Genomic DNA, 16,473 nt, shown 5'->3' on the forward strand with positions numbered 1-16,473 from the left:
TTTATCTTTTTTTTCTTATCCAAATCACTCATTAATAACTTTATTACTGCACTACGGCTATCACTGACCAGATATTTGCACTGTTTTTCTGATTAAGGTCACAACCTTGACCTCTTGTTAGTAACTTTTTCTTTGTGATTTGTGTCCACACTGCTGCCTACAACACTTACCAACCCCGCTGCCCCGTACACAGGATTCCAGTAAAAAAAACTCACAAACAAATTTAAATTGTAATTTTTTTTATCTTATCACAATTTTCATACTCTGATAATCTTGTTAGACTCTCGTAGGTATGTGCACTGATTCCATCACATACAATGACCATTAACAATATCCTTGACCGCAACCAGAACACTAAATGTTGGGAACACTGTTTTAAGGATACTGCCTGTGTGTGTGTTTGTGTGTTAGACAAACATCTTACGTCGTTCAATATAACCTGACAAGCTGGAATACTGAACTGCCCGAAATACTGATTTGTCCTGACTGATTTGGATAGTTAATTGAGCAGGTCAGAGGTTAGTACATCAAGAAGCCCGGTGACCTGACCTCTAGAGTGAACTAATCTGTATTTAACTCGAGGCTATCCTCTTCTGCAGATGGATCTTTGGGTCAGCTGGTTCAGCAGTCGTCGCGGTTCACAGGACTCAACCAACATGGTTATGTCTTCAGAGACGATTTTGAGGACCACAAACTCAACGACGACATCTGGTAAGTCCTTGTGTCGTCCTCTGTGTGCTACCACTGGAGACGATTGTCTGTGGATGACATTTGGTAAGTCTATCAATAAGTTTTTTCAACATTAGCTAAGTCTTACAACTAACCCAGAGAGCAAGATTTAGGCGACGTTTCGGTCCTTCCTGGACTATTATCAGTCCTTAACTGAAAGAGAAAAACACCGATTATGTCAGGTGAAATGGTGAGAACAGCGTCACAAAACTAGTGGGAAAAAAATTATGGGTTAGTTTTGAAGTGTTTTAGCCATAGTATAGCGACTTATTGTATGAGGTAAAACGGAGAATAAAAGTCACAATAATATGTAACAAAAACAGCATATAATGGGTTTCCCATGTTTCTTGCCTCTAATAACAAAGGCTCGTAAGTAGTAATTCAGGTATACACAGTTACATTGATCATCGTACATAGCAGCATATGTGTAGAGAACCTAGGATGATCCAAAAAAATCAGACAGTGAATTATTTCCACTGGGATCCTTTTGATAATTATTATTTATATATAAAAGTTAAAAACAGGTAAGATCACTCTCCTCTTTTTCTGTAGCCTTATTTAGAGGTACATTTTAGCTCTCTTCTTGAACTGGCTTGAACATGGCTTTGACATGTGCAGGCAGTCTATTTCACTCTTTTATTGCTGAACAGAAAAATGTCTTTGAAGCCTGACCACTAACTCGAAAGTTGTTTTCCCTTCCTTTAGTTCTGTAATTGCATTGGTTCCCAGCCTAAACAAAACTGGCAATAAAATATTACGACATTGGTTGTGAGCAATTTTTAACGTAATTTAGCTTTAGTTAGTTTACTCTGTCTTCAACATTTAGCATGTCCAGTTGTTGTAATTCATTCTGCCCTTGATGTTCTCTTGAGCTCAGGTCCAGGATGAATCTCACCACAAGGATTTAAGGGGTACGTCATTTCTCCATTTTTCTAATAAAATTATATTTTTCCCCTATAATCTACCTTGTCTATAATTACTATTGCATTTGCTTTGTCTCCTTTCGTAACGTGAAGTCCAGGATCTTTCCTTAATTCATGGTATAACTTAATAAATCTTTGTTAAATTATACCATGAATTAAGGAAAGCTCCTGGACTTCACCTTAGGAAAGCAGACAAAGCAAATATGATAGTAATTATGAACAGGGTAGATTATTCGGGAAAATAAATATGATATTAGGAGACAGGGAAACTCACTCGCCTCTTAATTTGTTCTGTAGGTTAAAAACATGTGAGCTAACTTGCTAGAAAATGAAAATGGTTTTGAAATCCGAGAAGTTGAAGAATGTGACCAGATGTTACACAAGTGTCACACCCTTTAACTTGCTATATACTGTGGTGGTAACTACGTTGACAGCTTGGTGTTAGTGTGATCATTGTGTGGTGACAGTGAGGTGATACCTATGATGTTGCCCTGACAGGAGTGAGGTGCGTGGGGGATCTGTGGGTCGTGGTGCAGGCAAGATCATCCATGGGTCAGCTTTGACCTTCACAACCCCTGACGCTGCAGTACACACACACGCCATGGACCTCTCCAGGGGTCAGTAGTTAACACTTCTACCTTTAATCTGTAACGTTATTCCACCTTTAAACTCACTTTATCGATTATTTTTTTAATTGATAATTAAATTTCTTTGAAGTTTGTATTAGATAATAGATATTAGAACAGAAGAGGCTGTCTACATATTCTATTTCACTAATTTGTATCATAATAATTTCCCGTCAAAGCATAATTTTTGGAGACTAACACATCCCAAGATGCTCTCTAGGCAACCTTGGTTGATTAATAATTATCATTTTTACACTTTTCTAAATATTCAAATAAGTTTTTCATAAATAAAAATGTCTGGACTTCGATTTTTACAAAGGTTCGACATTTAATGATACTATTTACATAAAATTTAGTTATCTCATGCCTAGGATTCCTATGTTCCACAAATATGTTAAATCAAACACGCAGCAAGCATATATAAACCAGTATGAACAACCACAGCACGACAGCTGCAGTTCGCCCTGGGTACCGGAAACTGCCCGGGAGAGATGAAAGTCGAGCTGGTATATGGAAGAGTCTCTCACGATGGCCAAGCTAAGCTCCTGGCTCCACAAGACCAATCCCAGCTCCTAACCTCTGAAGATCAGGCCCAGTTTCTGGTCTCTCCTAAGAAATACCACACCCACGGGCCAGTAGTGAGTGCTTATGTCGGTGAGAGCGGCAGTGGTCTGGGACCTGACTGGGACAACAACACTATTGCGAACTTGACAAGTGACGATGGATGGGGCAGTGGAGAGACAGACAATTCTACACTGGATGACGTAGGGTACCTATCTGACCAGCCCGCCGAGGGTGCTCCTGCAGAACTTCTGTTGGGGGCTGACTGCTCGTCGTGGGAGCCAGTGCACGTCTTCAGGTAACTACTGAGAGTAAAGTTGCTTTCCTGTGGGTATGTGAGAGACTCTTCCAGTGAGTTTTGGGCTGTCACTTCTTCAGGGTATGAATTCCACTCTTATGCTCATAATATTATTGTTAATAATAATATTAATAATAATAATAATAATAATAATATTATTATTATTATTATTATTATTATTATTATTATTATTATTATTATTATTATTAAAGCTAAGCCCTTAAACCCAGAGGGGTTCAACAGAGCTTCGCTTTGGTTCATAAATTTGAGAGTCATGGGTAGTCTCTCTCCGTTGTCAAAGAATAATTTTCTCTCATAATAAGACTAAAATTTAATTAGTATAGGAAAGAAAATATGCCTATAATGAAAAACAAACATCAGTTACATTTAAATATTAGTTATTTTTCATTATAAACAATTATTACACAATTAAAACTAGTTTTGAATATAATATGAATATTGCTTTTGGGTTATGCAAACTGGATTCATTTATAATTCATCGACACCATGCCCAGCCCTTCTAGGGCAGGGTAGGTGCCTGAGCCCTTCTAGGGCAGGGTAGGTGCCTGAGCCCTTCTAGGGGAGGGTAGGTGCCTGAGCTCTTCTAGGGCAGGGTAGGTGCCTAAGCCCTTCTAGGGCAGGGTAGGTGCCTGAGCCCTTCTAGGGGAGGGTAGGTGCCTGAGCCCTTCTAGGGCAGGGTAGGTACCTGAGCCCTTCTAGGGCAGGGTAGGTGCCTGAGCCCTTCTAGGGAAGGGTAGGTGCCTGAGCCCTTCTAGGGCAGGGTAGGTGCCTGAGCCCTTCTAGAGCAGGGTAGGTGCCTGAGCCCGAGCCTTTAGCTCATAAGATTGTCATTCCCATTTGCCCCCTTGGGGCGGGGATGGTAGACCAGAGAGGCCTAGCTTGTGGCTAGGCCTGGGGACAGTTGGTCCCAAAGATGAGGAGGTACTTGTGCCTCCTCCCATGGGAGACTTAGGTCTCAGACACTCCCGAAAGAGGGAGCCAAGGCCGGGCCACCACTTGGGAAAGGCCCGGGCCACCACTTGGGAAAGGCCCGGGCCACCACTTGGGAAAGGCCCGGGCCGCCACTTGGGAAAGGCCCGGGCCGCCACTTGGGAAAGGCCCGGGCCACCACTTGGGAAAGGCCCGGGCCACCACTTGGGAAAGGCCCGGGCCACCACTTGGGAAAGGCCCGGGCCACCACTTGGGAAAGGCCCGGGCCACCATTTGGGAAAGGCCCGGGCTGCCACTTGGGAAAGGCCCGGGCCGCCACTTGGTAATGGCCCGGGCCGCCACTTGGGAAAGGCCCGGGCCACCACTTGGGAAAGGCCCGGGCCGCCACTTGGGAAAGGCCCGGGCCACCACTTGGGAAAGGCCCGACCCACCACTTGGGAAAGGCCCGGGCCACCACTTGGGAAAGGCCCGGGCCACCACTTGGGAAAGGCCCGGGCTGCCACTTGGGAAAGGCCCGGGCCACCACTTGGGAAAGGCCCGGGCCACCACTTGGGAAAGGCCCGGGCCACCACTTGGGAAAGGCCCGGGCCGCCACTTGGGAAAGGCCCGGGCCACCACTTGGGAAAGGCCCGGGCCACCACTTGGGAAAGGCCCGGGCCACCACTTGGGAAAGGCCCGGGCTGCCACTTGGGAAAGGCCCGGGCCACCACTTGGGAAAGGCCCGGGCCACCACTTGGGAAAGGCCCGGGCCACCACTTGGGAAAGGCCCGGGCCACCACTTGGGAAAGGCCCGGGCCACCACTTGGGAAAGGCCCGGGCCACCACTTGCGAAAGGCCCGGGCTGCCACTTGGGAAAGGCCCGGGCCACCACTTGGGAAAGGCCCGGGCCACCACTTGGGAAAGGCCCGGGCCACCACTTGGGAAAGGCCCGGACCGCCACTTGGGAAAGGCCCGGGCCACCACTTGGGAAAGGCCCGGGCCGCCACTTGGGAAAGGCCCGGGCCACCACTTGGGAAAGGCCCGGGCTGCCACTTGGGAAAGGCCCGGGCCAACACTTGGGAAAGGCCCAGGCCACCACTTGGGAAAGGCCCGGGCCACCACTTGGGAAAGGCCCGGGCCGCCACTTGGGAAAGGCCCGGGCCACCACTTGGGAAAGGCCCGGGCCGCCACTTGGGAAAGGCCCGGGCCACCACTTGGGAAAGGCCCGGGCCGCCACTTGGGAAAGGCCCGGGCCACCACTTGGGAAAGGCCCGGGCCGCCACTTGGGAAAGGCCCGGGCCACCACTTGGGAAAGGCCCGGGCTGCCACTTGGGAAAGGCCCGGGCCGCCACTGGGGAAAGGCCCGGGCCACCACTTGGGAAAGGCCCGGGCCGCCACTTGGGAAAGGCCCGGGCCACCACTTGGGAAAGGCCCGGGCTGCCACTTGGGAAAGGCCCGGGCCACCACTTGGGAAAGGCCCGGGCCACCACTTTGGAAAGGCCCGGGCCACCACTTGGGAAAGGCCCGGGCCGCCACTTGGGAAAGGCCCGGGCCACCACTTGGGAAAGGCCCGGGCCACCACTTGGGAAAGGCCCGGGCCACCACTTGGGAAAGGCCCGGGCTGCCACTTGGGAAAGGCACGGGCCACAACTTGGGAAAGGCCCGGGCCACCACTTGGGAAAGGCCCGGGCCACCACTTGGGAAAGGCCCGGGCCACCACTTGGGAAAGGCCCGGGCCACCACTTGGGAAAGGCCCGGGCCACCACTTGGGAAACCCGGGGCCACCACTTGGGAAAGCCCCGGGCTGCCACTTGGGAAAGGCCCGGGCCACCACTTGGGAAAGGCCCGGGCCACCACTTGGGAAAGGCCCGGGCCACCACTTCGGAAAGGCCCGGGCCGCCACTTGGGAAAGGCCCGGGCCACCACTTGGGAAAGGCCCGGGCCGACCACTTGGGAAAGGCCCGGGCCACCACTTGGGAAAGGCCCGGGCCACCACTTGGGAAAGGCCCGGGCTGCCACTTGGGAAAGGCCCGGGCCACCACTTGGGAAAGGCCCGGGCCACCACTTGGGAAAGGCCCGGGCCACCACTTGGGAAAGGCCCGGGCCGCCACTTGGGAAAGGCCCGGGCCACCACTTGGGAAAGGCCCAGGCCACCACTTGGGAAAGGCCCGGGCCACCACTTGGGAAAGGCCCGGGCCGCCACTTGGGAAAGGCCCGGGCCACCACTTGGGAAAGGCCCGGGCCGCCACTTGGGAAAGGCCCGGGCCACCACTTGGGAAAGGCCCGGGCCACCACTTTGGAAAGGCCCGGGCCACCACTTGGGAAAGGCCCGGGCCCCCACTTGGGAAAGGCCCAGGCCACCACTTGGGAAAGGCCCGGGCCACCACTTGGGAAAGGCCCGGGCCACCACTTGGGAAAGGCCCGGGCAACCACTTGGGAAAGGCCCGGGCTGCCACTTGGGAAAGGCCCGGGCCACCACTTGGGAAAGGCCCGGGCCACCACTTGGGAAAGGCCCGGGCCACCACTTGGGAAAGGCCCGGGCCGACCACTTGGGAAAGGCCCGGGCCACCACTTGGGAAAGGCCCGGGCCGACCACTTGGGAAAGGCCCGGGCCACCACTTGGGAAAGGCCCGGGCCACCACTTGGGAAAGGCCCGGGCTGCCACTTGGGAGAAAGGCCCGGGCCACCACTTGGGAAAGGCCCGGGCCACCACTTGGGAAAGGCCCGGGCCACCACTTGGGAAAGGCCCGGGCCGCCACTTGGGAAAGGCCCGGGCTGCCACTTGGGAAAGGCCCGGGCCACCACTTGGGAAAGGCCCGGGCCACCACTTGGGAAAGGCCCGGGCTGCCACTTGGGAAAGGCCCGGGCCACCACTTGGGAAAGGCCCGGGCCACCACTTGGGAAAGGCCCGGGCCGCCACTTGGAAAAGGCCCGGGCTGCCACTTGGGAAAGGCCTGGGCCACCACTTGGGAAAGGCCCGGGCCGCCACTTGGGAAAGGCCCGGGCCACCACTTGGGAAAGGCCCGGGCCGCCACTTGGGAAAGGCCCGGGCTGCCACTTGGGAAAGGCCCGGGCTGCCACTTGGGAAAGGCCCGGGCCGCCACTTGGGAAAGGCCCGGGCCGCCACTTGGGAAAGGCCCGGGCTGCCACTTGGGAAAGGCCCCGGCCGCCACTTGGGAAAGGCCCGGGCCGCCACTTGGGAAAGGCCCGGGCCACCACTTGGGAAAGGCCCGGGCCGCCACTTGGGAAAGGCCCGGGCTGCCACTTGGGAAAGGCCCGGGCTGCCACTTGGGAAAGGCCCGGGCCGCCACTTGGGAAAGGCCCGGGCCGCCACTTGGGAAAGGCCCGGGCTGCCACTTGGGAAAGGCCCGGGCCGCCACTTGGGAAAGGCCCGGGCCGCCACTTGGGAAAGGCCCGGGGCACCACTTGGGAAAGGCCCGGGCTGCCACTTGGGAAAGGCCCGGGCTGCCACTTGGGAAAGGCCCGGGCCGCCACTTGGGAAAGGCCCGGGCTGCCACTTGGGAAAGGCCCGGGCCGCCACTTGGGAAAGGCCCGGGCCGCCACTTGGGAAAGGCCCGGGCCACCACTTGGGAAAGGCCCGGGCTGCCACTTGGGAAAGGCCCGGGCCACCACTTGGGAAAGGCCCGGGCCGCCCCGTTGGGAAAGGCCCGGGCCACCACTTACAAAAGCCACTTTGGAAAGGCCCGGGCTACCACTTGGGAAAGGCCCGGGCCACCACTTGGGAAAGGCCCGGGCTGCCACTTGGGAAAGGCCCGGGCCACCACTTGGGAAAGGCCCGGGCCGCCACTTGGGAAAGGCCCGGGCCGCCACTTGGGAAAGGCCCGGGCCACCACTTGGGAAAGGCCCGGGCCACCACTTGGGAAAGGCCCGGGCCGCCACTTGGGAAAGGCCCGGGCCGCCACTTGGGAACGGCCCGGGCCGCCACTTGGGAAAGGCCCGGGCCGCCACTTGGGAAAGGCCCGGGGCACCACTTGGGAAAGGCCCGGGCTGCCACTTGGGAAAGGCCCGGGCCCACTTGGGAAAGGCCCGGGCCGCCACTTGGGAAAGGCCCGGGCTGCCACTTGGGAAAGGCCCGGGCCGCCACTTGGGAAAGGCCCGGGCCGCCACTTGGGAAAGGCCCGGGCCCCCACTTGGGAAAGGCCCGGGCGGCCACTTGGGAAAGGCCCGGGCCCCCACTTGGGAAAGGCCCGGGCCGCCACTTGGGAAAGGCCCGGGCCGCCACTTTGGAAAGGCCCGGGCTACCACTTGGGAAAGGCCCGGGCCACCACTTGGGAAAGGCCCGGGCTGCCACTTGGGAAAGGCCCGGGCCACCACTTGGGAAAGGCCCGGCCCGCCACTTGGGAAAGGCCCGGGCCGCCACTTGGGAAAGGCCCGGGCCACCACTTGGGAAAGGCCCGGGCCACCACTTGGGAAAGGCCCGGGCCGCCACTTGGGAAAGGCCCGGGCCGCCACTTGGGAAAGGCCCGGGCCGCCACTTGGGAATGGCCCGGGCCACCACTTGGGAAAGGCCCGGGCCACCACTTGGGAAAGGCCCGGGCCGCCACTTGGGAAAGGCCCGGGCCGCCACTTGGGAAAGGCCCGGGCCGCCACTTGGGAAAGGCCCGGGCCACCACTTGGGAAAGGCCCGGGCCGCCACTTGGGAAAGGCCCGGGCCACCACTTGGGAAAGGCCCGGGCCGCCACTTGGGAAAGGCCCGGGCCGCCACTTGGGAAAGGCCCGGGCCACCACTTGGGAAAGGCCCGGGCCGCCACTTGGGAAAGGCCCGGGCCGCCACTTGGGAAAGGCCCGGGCCACCACTTGGGAAAGGCCCGGGCCACCACTTGGGAAAGGCCCGGGCCACCACTTGGGAAAGGCCCGGGCCACCACTTGGGAAAGGACCGCGCCGCCACTTGGGGAAGGGGCCGCCACTTGGGAAAGGCCCGGGCCGCCACTTGGGAAAGGCCCGGGCTGCCACTTGGGAAAGGCCCGGGCCACCACTTGGGAAAGGCCCGGGCCACCACTTGGGAAAGGCCCGGGCCACCACTTGGGAAAGGCCCGGGCCGCCACTTGGGAAAGGCCCGGGCCGCCACTTGGGAAAGGCCCGGGCCACCACTTGGGAAAGGCCCGGGCCACCACTTGGGAAAGGCCCGGGCCACCACTTGGGAAAGGCCCGGGCCACCACTTGGGAAAGGCCCGGGCCACCACTTGGGAAAGGCCGGGGCCACCACTTGGGAAAGGCCCGGGCCACCACTTGGGAAAGGCCCGGGCCACCACTTGAGAAAGGCCCGGGCCACCACTTGGGAAAGGCCCGGGCCGCCACTTTGGAAAGGCCCGGGCTCCCACTTGGGAAAGGCCCGGGCCACCACTTGGGAAAGGCCCGGGCTGCCACTTGGGAAAGGCCCGGGCCACCACTTGGGAAAGGCCCGGGCCGCCACTTGGGAAAGGCCCGGGCCGCCACTTGGGAAAGGCCCGGGCCACCACTTGGGAAAGGCCCGGGCCACCACTTGGGAAAGGCCCGGGCCGCCACTTGGGAAAGGCCCGGGCCGCCACTTGGGAAAGGCCCGGGCCGCCACTTGGGAATGGCCCGGGCCACCACTTGGGAAAGGCCCGGGCCACCACTTGGGACCGGCCCGGGCCGCCACTTGGGAAAGGCCCGGGCCGCCACTTGGGAAAGGCCCGGGCCGCCACTTGGGAAAGGCCCGGGCCACCACTTGGGAAAGGCCCGGGCCGCCACTTGGGAAAGGCCCGGGCCACCACTTGGGAAAGGCCCGGGCGGCCACTTGGGCCAGGCCCGGGCCGCCACTTGGGAAAGGCCCGGGCCACCACTTGGGAAAGGCCCGGGCCGCCACTTGGGAAAGGCCCGGGCCGCCACTTGGGAAAGGCCCGGGCCACCACTTGGGAAAGGCCCGGGCCACCACTTGGGAAAGGCCCGGGCCACCACTTGGGAAAGGCCCGGGCCACCACTTGGGAAAGGCCCGGGCCGCCACTTGGGAAACGCCCGGGCCGCCACTTGGGAAAGGCCCGGGCCGCCACTTGGGAAAGGCCCGGGCTGCCACTTGGGAAAGGCCCGGGCCACCACTTGGGAAAGGCCCGGGCCGCCACTTGGGAAAGGCCCGGGCCACCACTGGGGAAAGGCCCGGGCCGCCACTGGGGAAAGGCCCGGGCCGCCACTTGGGAAAGGCCCGGGCCGCCACTTGGGAAAGGCCCGGGCCACCACTTGGGAAAGGCCCGGGCCACCACTTGGGAAAGGCCCGGGCCACCACTTGGGAAAGGCCCGGGCCACCACTTGGGAAAGGCCCGGGCCACCACTTGGGAAAGGCCCGGGCCACCACTTGGGAAAGGCCCGGGCCACCACTTGGGAAAGGCCCGGGCCACCACTTGGGAAAGGCCCGGGCCACCACTTGGGAAAGGCCCGGGCCGCCACTTGGGAAAGGCCCGGGCCGCCACTTGGGAAAGGCCCGGGCCACCACTTGGGAAAGGCCCGGGCCACCACTTGGGAAAGGCCCGGGCCACCACTTGGGAAAGGCCCGGGCCACCACTTGGGAAAGGCCCGGGCCACCACTTGGGAAAGGCCCGGGCCACCACTTGGGAAAGGCCCGGGCCACCACTTGGGAAAGGCCCGGGTCACCACTTGGGAAAGGCCCGGGCCACCACTTGGGAAAGGCCCGGGCCACCACTTGGGAAAGGCCCGGGCCACCACTTGGGAAAGGCCCGGGCCACCACTTGGGAAAGGCCCGGGCCACCACTTGGGAAAGGCCCGGGCCACCACTTGGGAAAGCCCCGGGCCACCACTTGGGAAAGGCCCGGGCCGCCACTTGGGAAAGGCCCGGGCCACCACTTGGGAAAGGCCCGGGCCGCCACTTGGGAAAGGCCCGGGCCAACACTTGGGAAAGGCCCGGGCCAACACTTGGGAAAGGCCCGGGCCACCACTTGGGAAAGGCCCGGGCCACCACTTGGGAAAGGCCCGGGCCACCACTTGGGAAAGGCCCGGGCCACCACTTGGGAAAGGCCCGGGCCACCACTTGGGAAAGGCCCGGGCTGCCACTTGGGAAAGCCCCGGGCCACCACTTGGGAAAGGCCCGGGCCACCACTTGGGAAAGGCCCGGGCCGCCACTTGGGAAAGGCCCGGGCCACCACTTGGGAAAGGCCCGGGCCGCCACTTGGGAAAGGCCCGGGCCACCACTTGGGAAAGGCCCGGGCCGCCACTTGGGAAAGGCCCGGGCCACCACTTGGGAAAGGCCCGGGCCGCCACTTGGGAAAGACCCGGGCCACCACTTGGGAAAGGCCCGGGCCGCCACTTGGGAAAGGCCCGGGCCGCCAGAATACCTGCGAATCTTTAATAATAATAAAAATAATCATTTATAACTAATAAAATTTGGAAAAAATTTAAGATACGCTGAAAAAGGTGAAGTCTCGCCCTTATGTGATGCTCTCTTGATCTTTTATTTTTATACTTCTTTCATAATGTCACCAATTACGAAAGCACTTGGAATTTCACTATATATATATATATATATATATATATATATATATATATATATATATATATATATATATATATATATATATATATATGTATGTATATAGGTAGTAGGTTGGTAGACAGCAACCGCCCAGGGAGGTACTACCGTCCTGCCAAGTGAGTGTAAAACAAAAGCCTGTAATTGTTTTACATGATGGTAGGATTGCTGGTGTCTTTTGTCTGTCTCATAAATATGCAAGATTACAGGTACGTCTTGCTACTTCTACTTACACTTAGGTCACACTACACATACATGTACATCTTTATTTATACACACTCATCTCAGTTTTCTTTGATTTTATCTCAATACCTCTTGTTCTTATTACTTTTCCTTTTATATCCATGGGGAAGTGGAATAAGAATCTTTCTTCCGTAAGTCATGCGTGTTGTAAAAGTCAACTAAAATGCCGGGAACAATGGGCTAGTAACCCCTTTTCCTGTAAAGATTACTAAAACGAATAAGAAGAAGAAAATTGTCAAAGTGGGAAGTCTGAATGTGCGTGGATGTTGTGCAAATGATAAGAAAGAGATGATTGTGGATGTTATGAATGAGAAGAAGCTGGATGTCCTGGCTTTAAGTGAAACAAAGCTGAAGGGGGTGGGAGAGTTTCAGTGGAGAGGAATAAATGGGATTAGGTCAGGGGTTTCAAATAGAGTTAGAGCTAAAGAAGGAGTAGCAATAATGTTGAAGGATAAGCTATGGCAGGAAAAGAGGGACTATAAATGTATTAATTCAAGTATTATGTGGAGTAAAATAAAGATTGGATGTGAGAAGTGGGTTATAGTAAGCGTGTATGCACCTGGAGAAGAAAGAAGTGTAGAGGAGAGAGAGAGAGATTTTGGGAAATGTTGAGTGAATGCGTGGGGAGTTTTGAATCAAGTGTGAGAGTAATGGTGGTTGGGGATTTCAATGCTAAAGTGGGTAAAAATGTTATGGAGGGAGTAGTAGGTAAATTTGGGGTGCCAGGGGTAAATGTAAATGGGGAGCCTTTAATTGAGCTATGTGTAGAAAGAGATTTGGTAATAAGTAATACATATTTTATGAAAAAGAGGATAAATAAATATACAAGGTATGATGTAGCATGTAATGAAAGTAGTTTGTTAGATTATGTATTGGTGGATAAAAGGTTGATGGGTAGGCTCCAGGATGTACATGTTTATAGAGGGGCAACTGATATATCGGATCATTATTTAGTTGTAGCTACAGTTAGAGTAAGAGGTAGATGGGAAAAGAGGAAGGTGGCAACAACAAGTAAGAGGGAGGTGAAAGTGTATAAACTAAGGGATGAGGAAGTTCGGGGGAGATATAAGCAACTATTGGCAGAAAGGTGGGCTAGTGCAAAGATGAGTAGTGGGGGGGGGGGGTTGAAGAGAGTTATAATAGTTTTAAAAATGCAGTATTAGAATGTGGGGCAGAAGTGTGTGGTTATAGGAGGGTGGGTGCAGGAGGAAAGAGGAGTGATTGGTGGAATGATGAAGTAAAGGTTGTGATAAAAGAGAAAAAGTTAGCTTATGAGAGGTTTTTACAAAGCAGAAGTGTTATAAGAAAAGCAGAGTATAGGGACAGTAAAAGAAAGGTGAAGAGAGTGGTGAGAGAGTGCAAAAGGGGAGCAGATGATAGAGTGGGAGAGGCACTGTCAAGAAATTTTAATGAAAATAAGAAAAATTTTTGGAGTGAGTTAAACAAGTTAAGAAAGCATAGGGAAAGTATGGATTTGTCAGTTAAAAATAGAGTAGGGGAGTTAGTAGATGGGGAGAGGGAGGTATTAGGTAGATGGCGAGAATATTTTGAGGAACTTTTAAATGTTGAGGAAGAAAGGGAGGTGGTAATTTCATGCACTGGTCAGGGAGGTATACCATCTTTTAGGAGTGAAGAAGAGCAGAATGTAAGTGTGGGGGAGGTACGTGAGGCATTACGTAGAATGAAAGGGGGTAAAGCAGCTGGAACTGATGGGATCATGACAGAAATGTTAAAAGCAGGGGGGGATATAGTGTTGGAGTGGTGGGTACTTTTGTTTAATAAATGTATGAAAGAGGGGAAGGTACCTAGGGATTGGCGGAGAGCATGTATAGTCCCTTTATGTATAGGGAAAAGGGACAAAAGAGATTGTAAAAATTATAGAGGAATAAGTATATTGAGTATACCAGGAAAAGTGTATGGTAGGGTTATAATTGAAAGAATTAGAGGTAAGACAGAATGTAGGATTGCGGATGAGCAAGGAGGTTTTAGAGTGGGTAGGGGATGTGTAGATCAAGTGTTTACATTGAAGCATATATGTGAACAGTATTTAGAGAAAGGTAGGGAAGTTTTTATTGCATTTATGGATTTAGAAAAGGCATATGATAGAGTGGATAGGGGAGCAATGTGGCAGATGTTGCAAGTACTATATGGAATAGGTGGTAAGTTACTAAATGCTGTAAAGAGTTTTTATGAGGATAGTGAGGCTCAGGCTAGGGTGTGTAGAAGAGAGGGAGACTACTTCCAGGTAAAAGTAGGTCTTAGACAGGGATGTATAATGTCACCATGGTTGTTTAATATATTTATAGATGGGGTTGTAAAAGAAGTAAATGCTAGGGTGTTCGGGAGAGGGGTGGGATTAAATTATGGGAAATCAAATTCAAATTGGGAATTAACACAGTTACTTTTTGCTGATGATACTGTGCTTATGGGAGATTCTAAAGAAAAATTGCAAAGGTTAGTGGATGAGTTTGGGAATGTGTGTAAAGGTAGAAAGTTGAAAATAAACATAGAAAAGAGTAAGGTGATGAGGGAATCAAATGATTTAGATAAAGAAAAATTGGATATCAAATTGGGGAGGAGGAGTATGGAAGAAGTAAATGTTTTCAGATACTTGGGAGTTGACGTGTCGGCGGATGGATTTATGAGGGATGAGGTTAATCATAGAATTGATGAGGGAAAAAAGGTGAGTGGTGCATTGAGGAATACGTGGAGTCAAAAAACGTTATTTATGGAGGCAAAGAAGGGAATGTATGAAAGTATAGTAGTACCAACACTCTTCTATGGGTGTGAAGCTTGGGTGGTAAATGCAGCAGCGAGGAGACGGTTGGAGGCAGTGGAGATGTCCTGTCTAAGGGCAATGTGTGGTGTAAATATTATGCAGAAAATTCGGAGTGTGGAAATTAGGAAAAGGTGTGGAGTTAATAAAAGTATTAGTCAGAGGGCAGAAGAGGGGTTGTTGAGGTGGTTTGGTCATTTAGAGAGAATGGATCAAAGTAGAATGACATGGAAAGCATATAAATCTATAGGGGAAGGAAGGCGAGGTAGGGGTCGTCCTCGAAAGGGTTGGAGAGAGGGGGTAAAGGAGGTTTCGTGGGCAAGGGGCTTGGACTTCCAGCAAGCGTGCGTGAGCGTATTAGATAGGAGTGAATGGAGACGAATGGTACTTGGGACCTGACGATCTGTTGGAGTGTGAGCAGGGTAATATTTAGTGAAGGGATTTAGGGAAACCGGTTATTTTCATATAGTCGGACTTGAGTCCTGGAAATGGGAAGTACAATGCCTGCACTTTAAAGGAGGGGTTCGGGATACTGGCAGTTTGGAGGGATATGTTGTGTATCTTTATACGTATATGCTTCTAAACTGTTGTATTCTGAGCACCTCTGCAAAAACAGTGATTATGTGTGAGTGTGGTGAAAGTGTTGAATGATGATGAAAGCATTTTCTTTTTGGGGATTTTCTTTCTTTTTTGGGTCACCCTGCCTCGGTGGGAGACGGCCAACTTGTTGAATATATATATATAATATATATATATGTATATATATATATATATATATATATATATATTATATATATATATATATATATATATATATATTATATATATATATTTTTATTTTTTTATTTTATTATCACACCGGCCGATTCCCACCAAGGCAGGGTGGCCCGAAAAAGAAAAACTTTCACCATCATTCACTCCATCACTGTCTTGCCAGAAGGGTGCTTTACACTACAGTTTTTAAACTGCAACATTAACACCCCTCCTTCAGAGTGCAGGCACTGTACTTCCCATCTCCAGGACTCAAGTCCGACCTGCCGGTTTCCCTGAATCCCTTCATAAATGTTACTTTGCTCACACTCCAACAGCACGTCAAGTATTAAAAACCATTTGTCTCCATTCACTCCTATCAAACACGCTCACGCATGCCTGCTGGAAGTCCAAGCCCCTCGCACACAAAACCTCCTTTACCCCCTCCCTCCAACCCTTCCTAGGCCGACCCCTACCCCGCCTTCCTTCCACTACAGACTGATACACTCTTGAAGTCATTCTGTTTCGCTCCATTCTCTCTACATGTCCGAACCACCTCAACAACCCTTCCTCAGCCCTCTGGACAACAGTTTTGGTAATCCCGCACCTCCTCCTAACTTCCAAACTACGAATTCTCTGCATTATATTCACACCACACATTGCCCTCAGACATGACATCTCCACTGCCTCCAGCCTTCTCCTCGCTGCAACATTCATCACCCACGCTTCACACCCATATAAGAGCGTTGGTAAAACTATACTCTCATACATTCCCCTCTTTGCCTCCAAGGACAAAGTTCTTTGTCTCCACAGACTCCTAAGTGCACCACTCACTCTTTTTCCCTCATCAATTCTATGATTCACCTCATCTTTCATAGACCCATCCGCTGACACGTCCACTCCCAAATATCTGAATACGTTCACCTCCTCCATACTCTCTCCCTCCAATCTGATATTCAATCTTTCATCACCTAATCTTTTTGTTATCCTCATAACCTTACTCTTTCCTGTATTCACCTTTAATTTTCTTCTTTTGCACACCCTACCAAATTCATCCACCAATCTCTGCAACTTCTCTTCAGAATCTCCCAAGAGCACAGTGTCATCAGCAAAGAGC

General features: G+C 53.4%; 1 protein-coding gene across 1 annotated transcript in view; it reads left to right on the forward strand.

The window, feature by feature from the left end:
* LOC128690364 (reelin) overlaps positions 1-16,473 on the forward strand; it is an 871,665-nt gene that overhangs the window by 86,544 nt on the left and 768,648 nt on the right. Inside the window, exons 7-9 of the mRNA XM_070089797.1 lie at positions 600-711; positions 2,151-2,269; positions 2,723-3,137. Coding sequence (XP_069945898.1) covers positions 600-711; positions 2,151-2,269; positions 2,723-3,137 — 646 coding nt within the window. The remainder of the gene's footprint in view (positions 1-599; positions 712-2,150; positions 2,270-2,722; positions 3,138-16,473) is intronic.

The sequence above is a fragment of the Cherax quadricarinatus genome, chromosome 29 (genome assembly GCF_038502225.1).
Source record: "Cherax quadricarinatus isolate ZL_2023a chromosome 29, ASM3850222v1, whole genome shotgun sequence".
NCBI lineage: Eukaryota > Metazoa > Arthropoda > Malacostraca > Decapoda > Parastacidae > Cherax > Cherax quadricarinatus.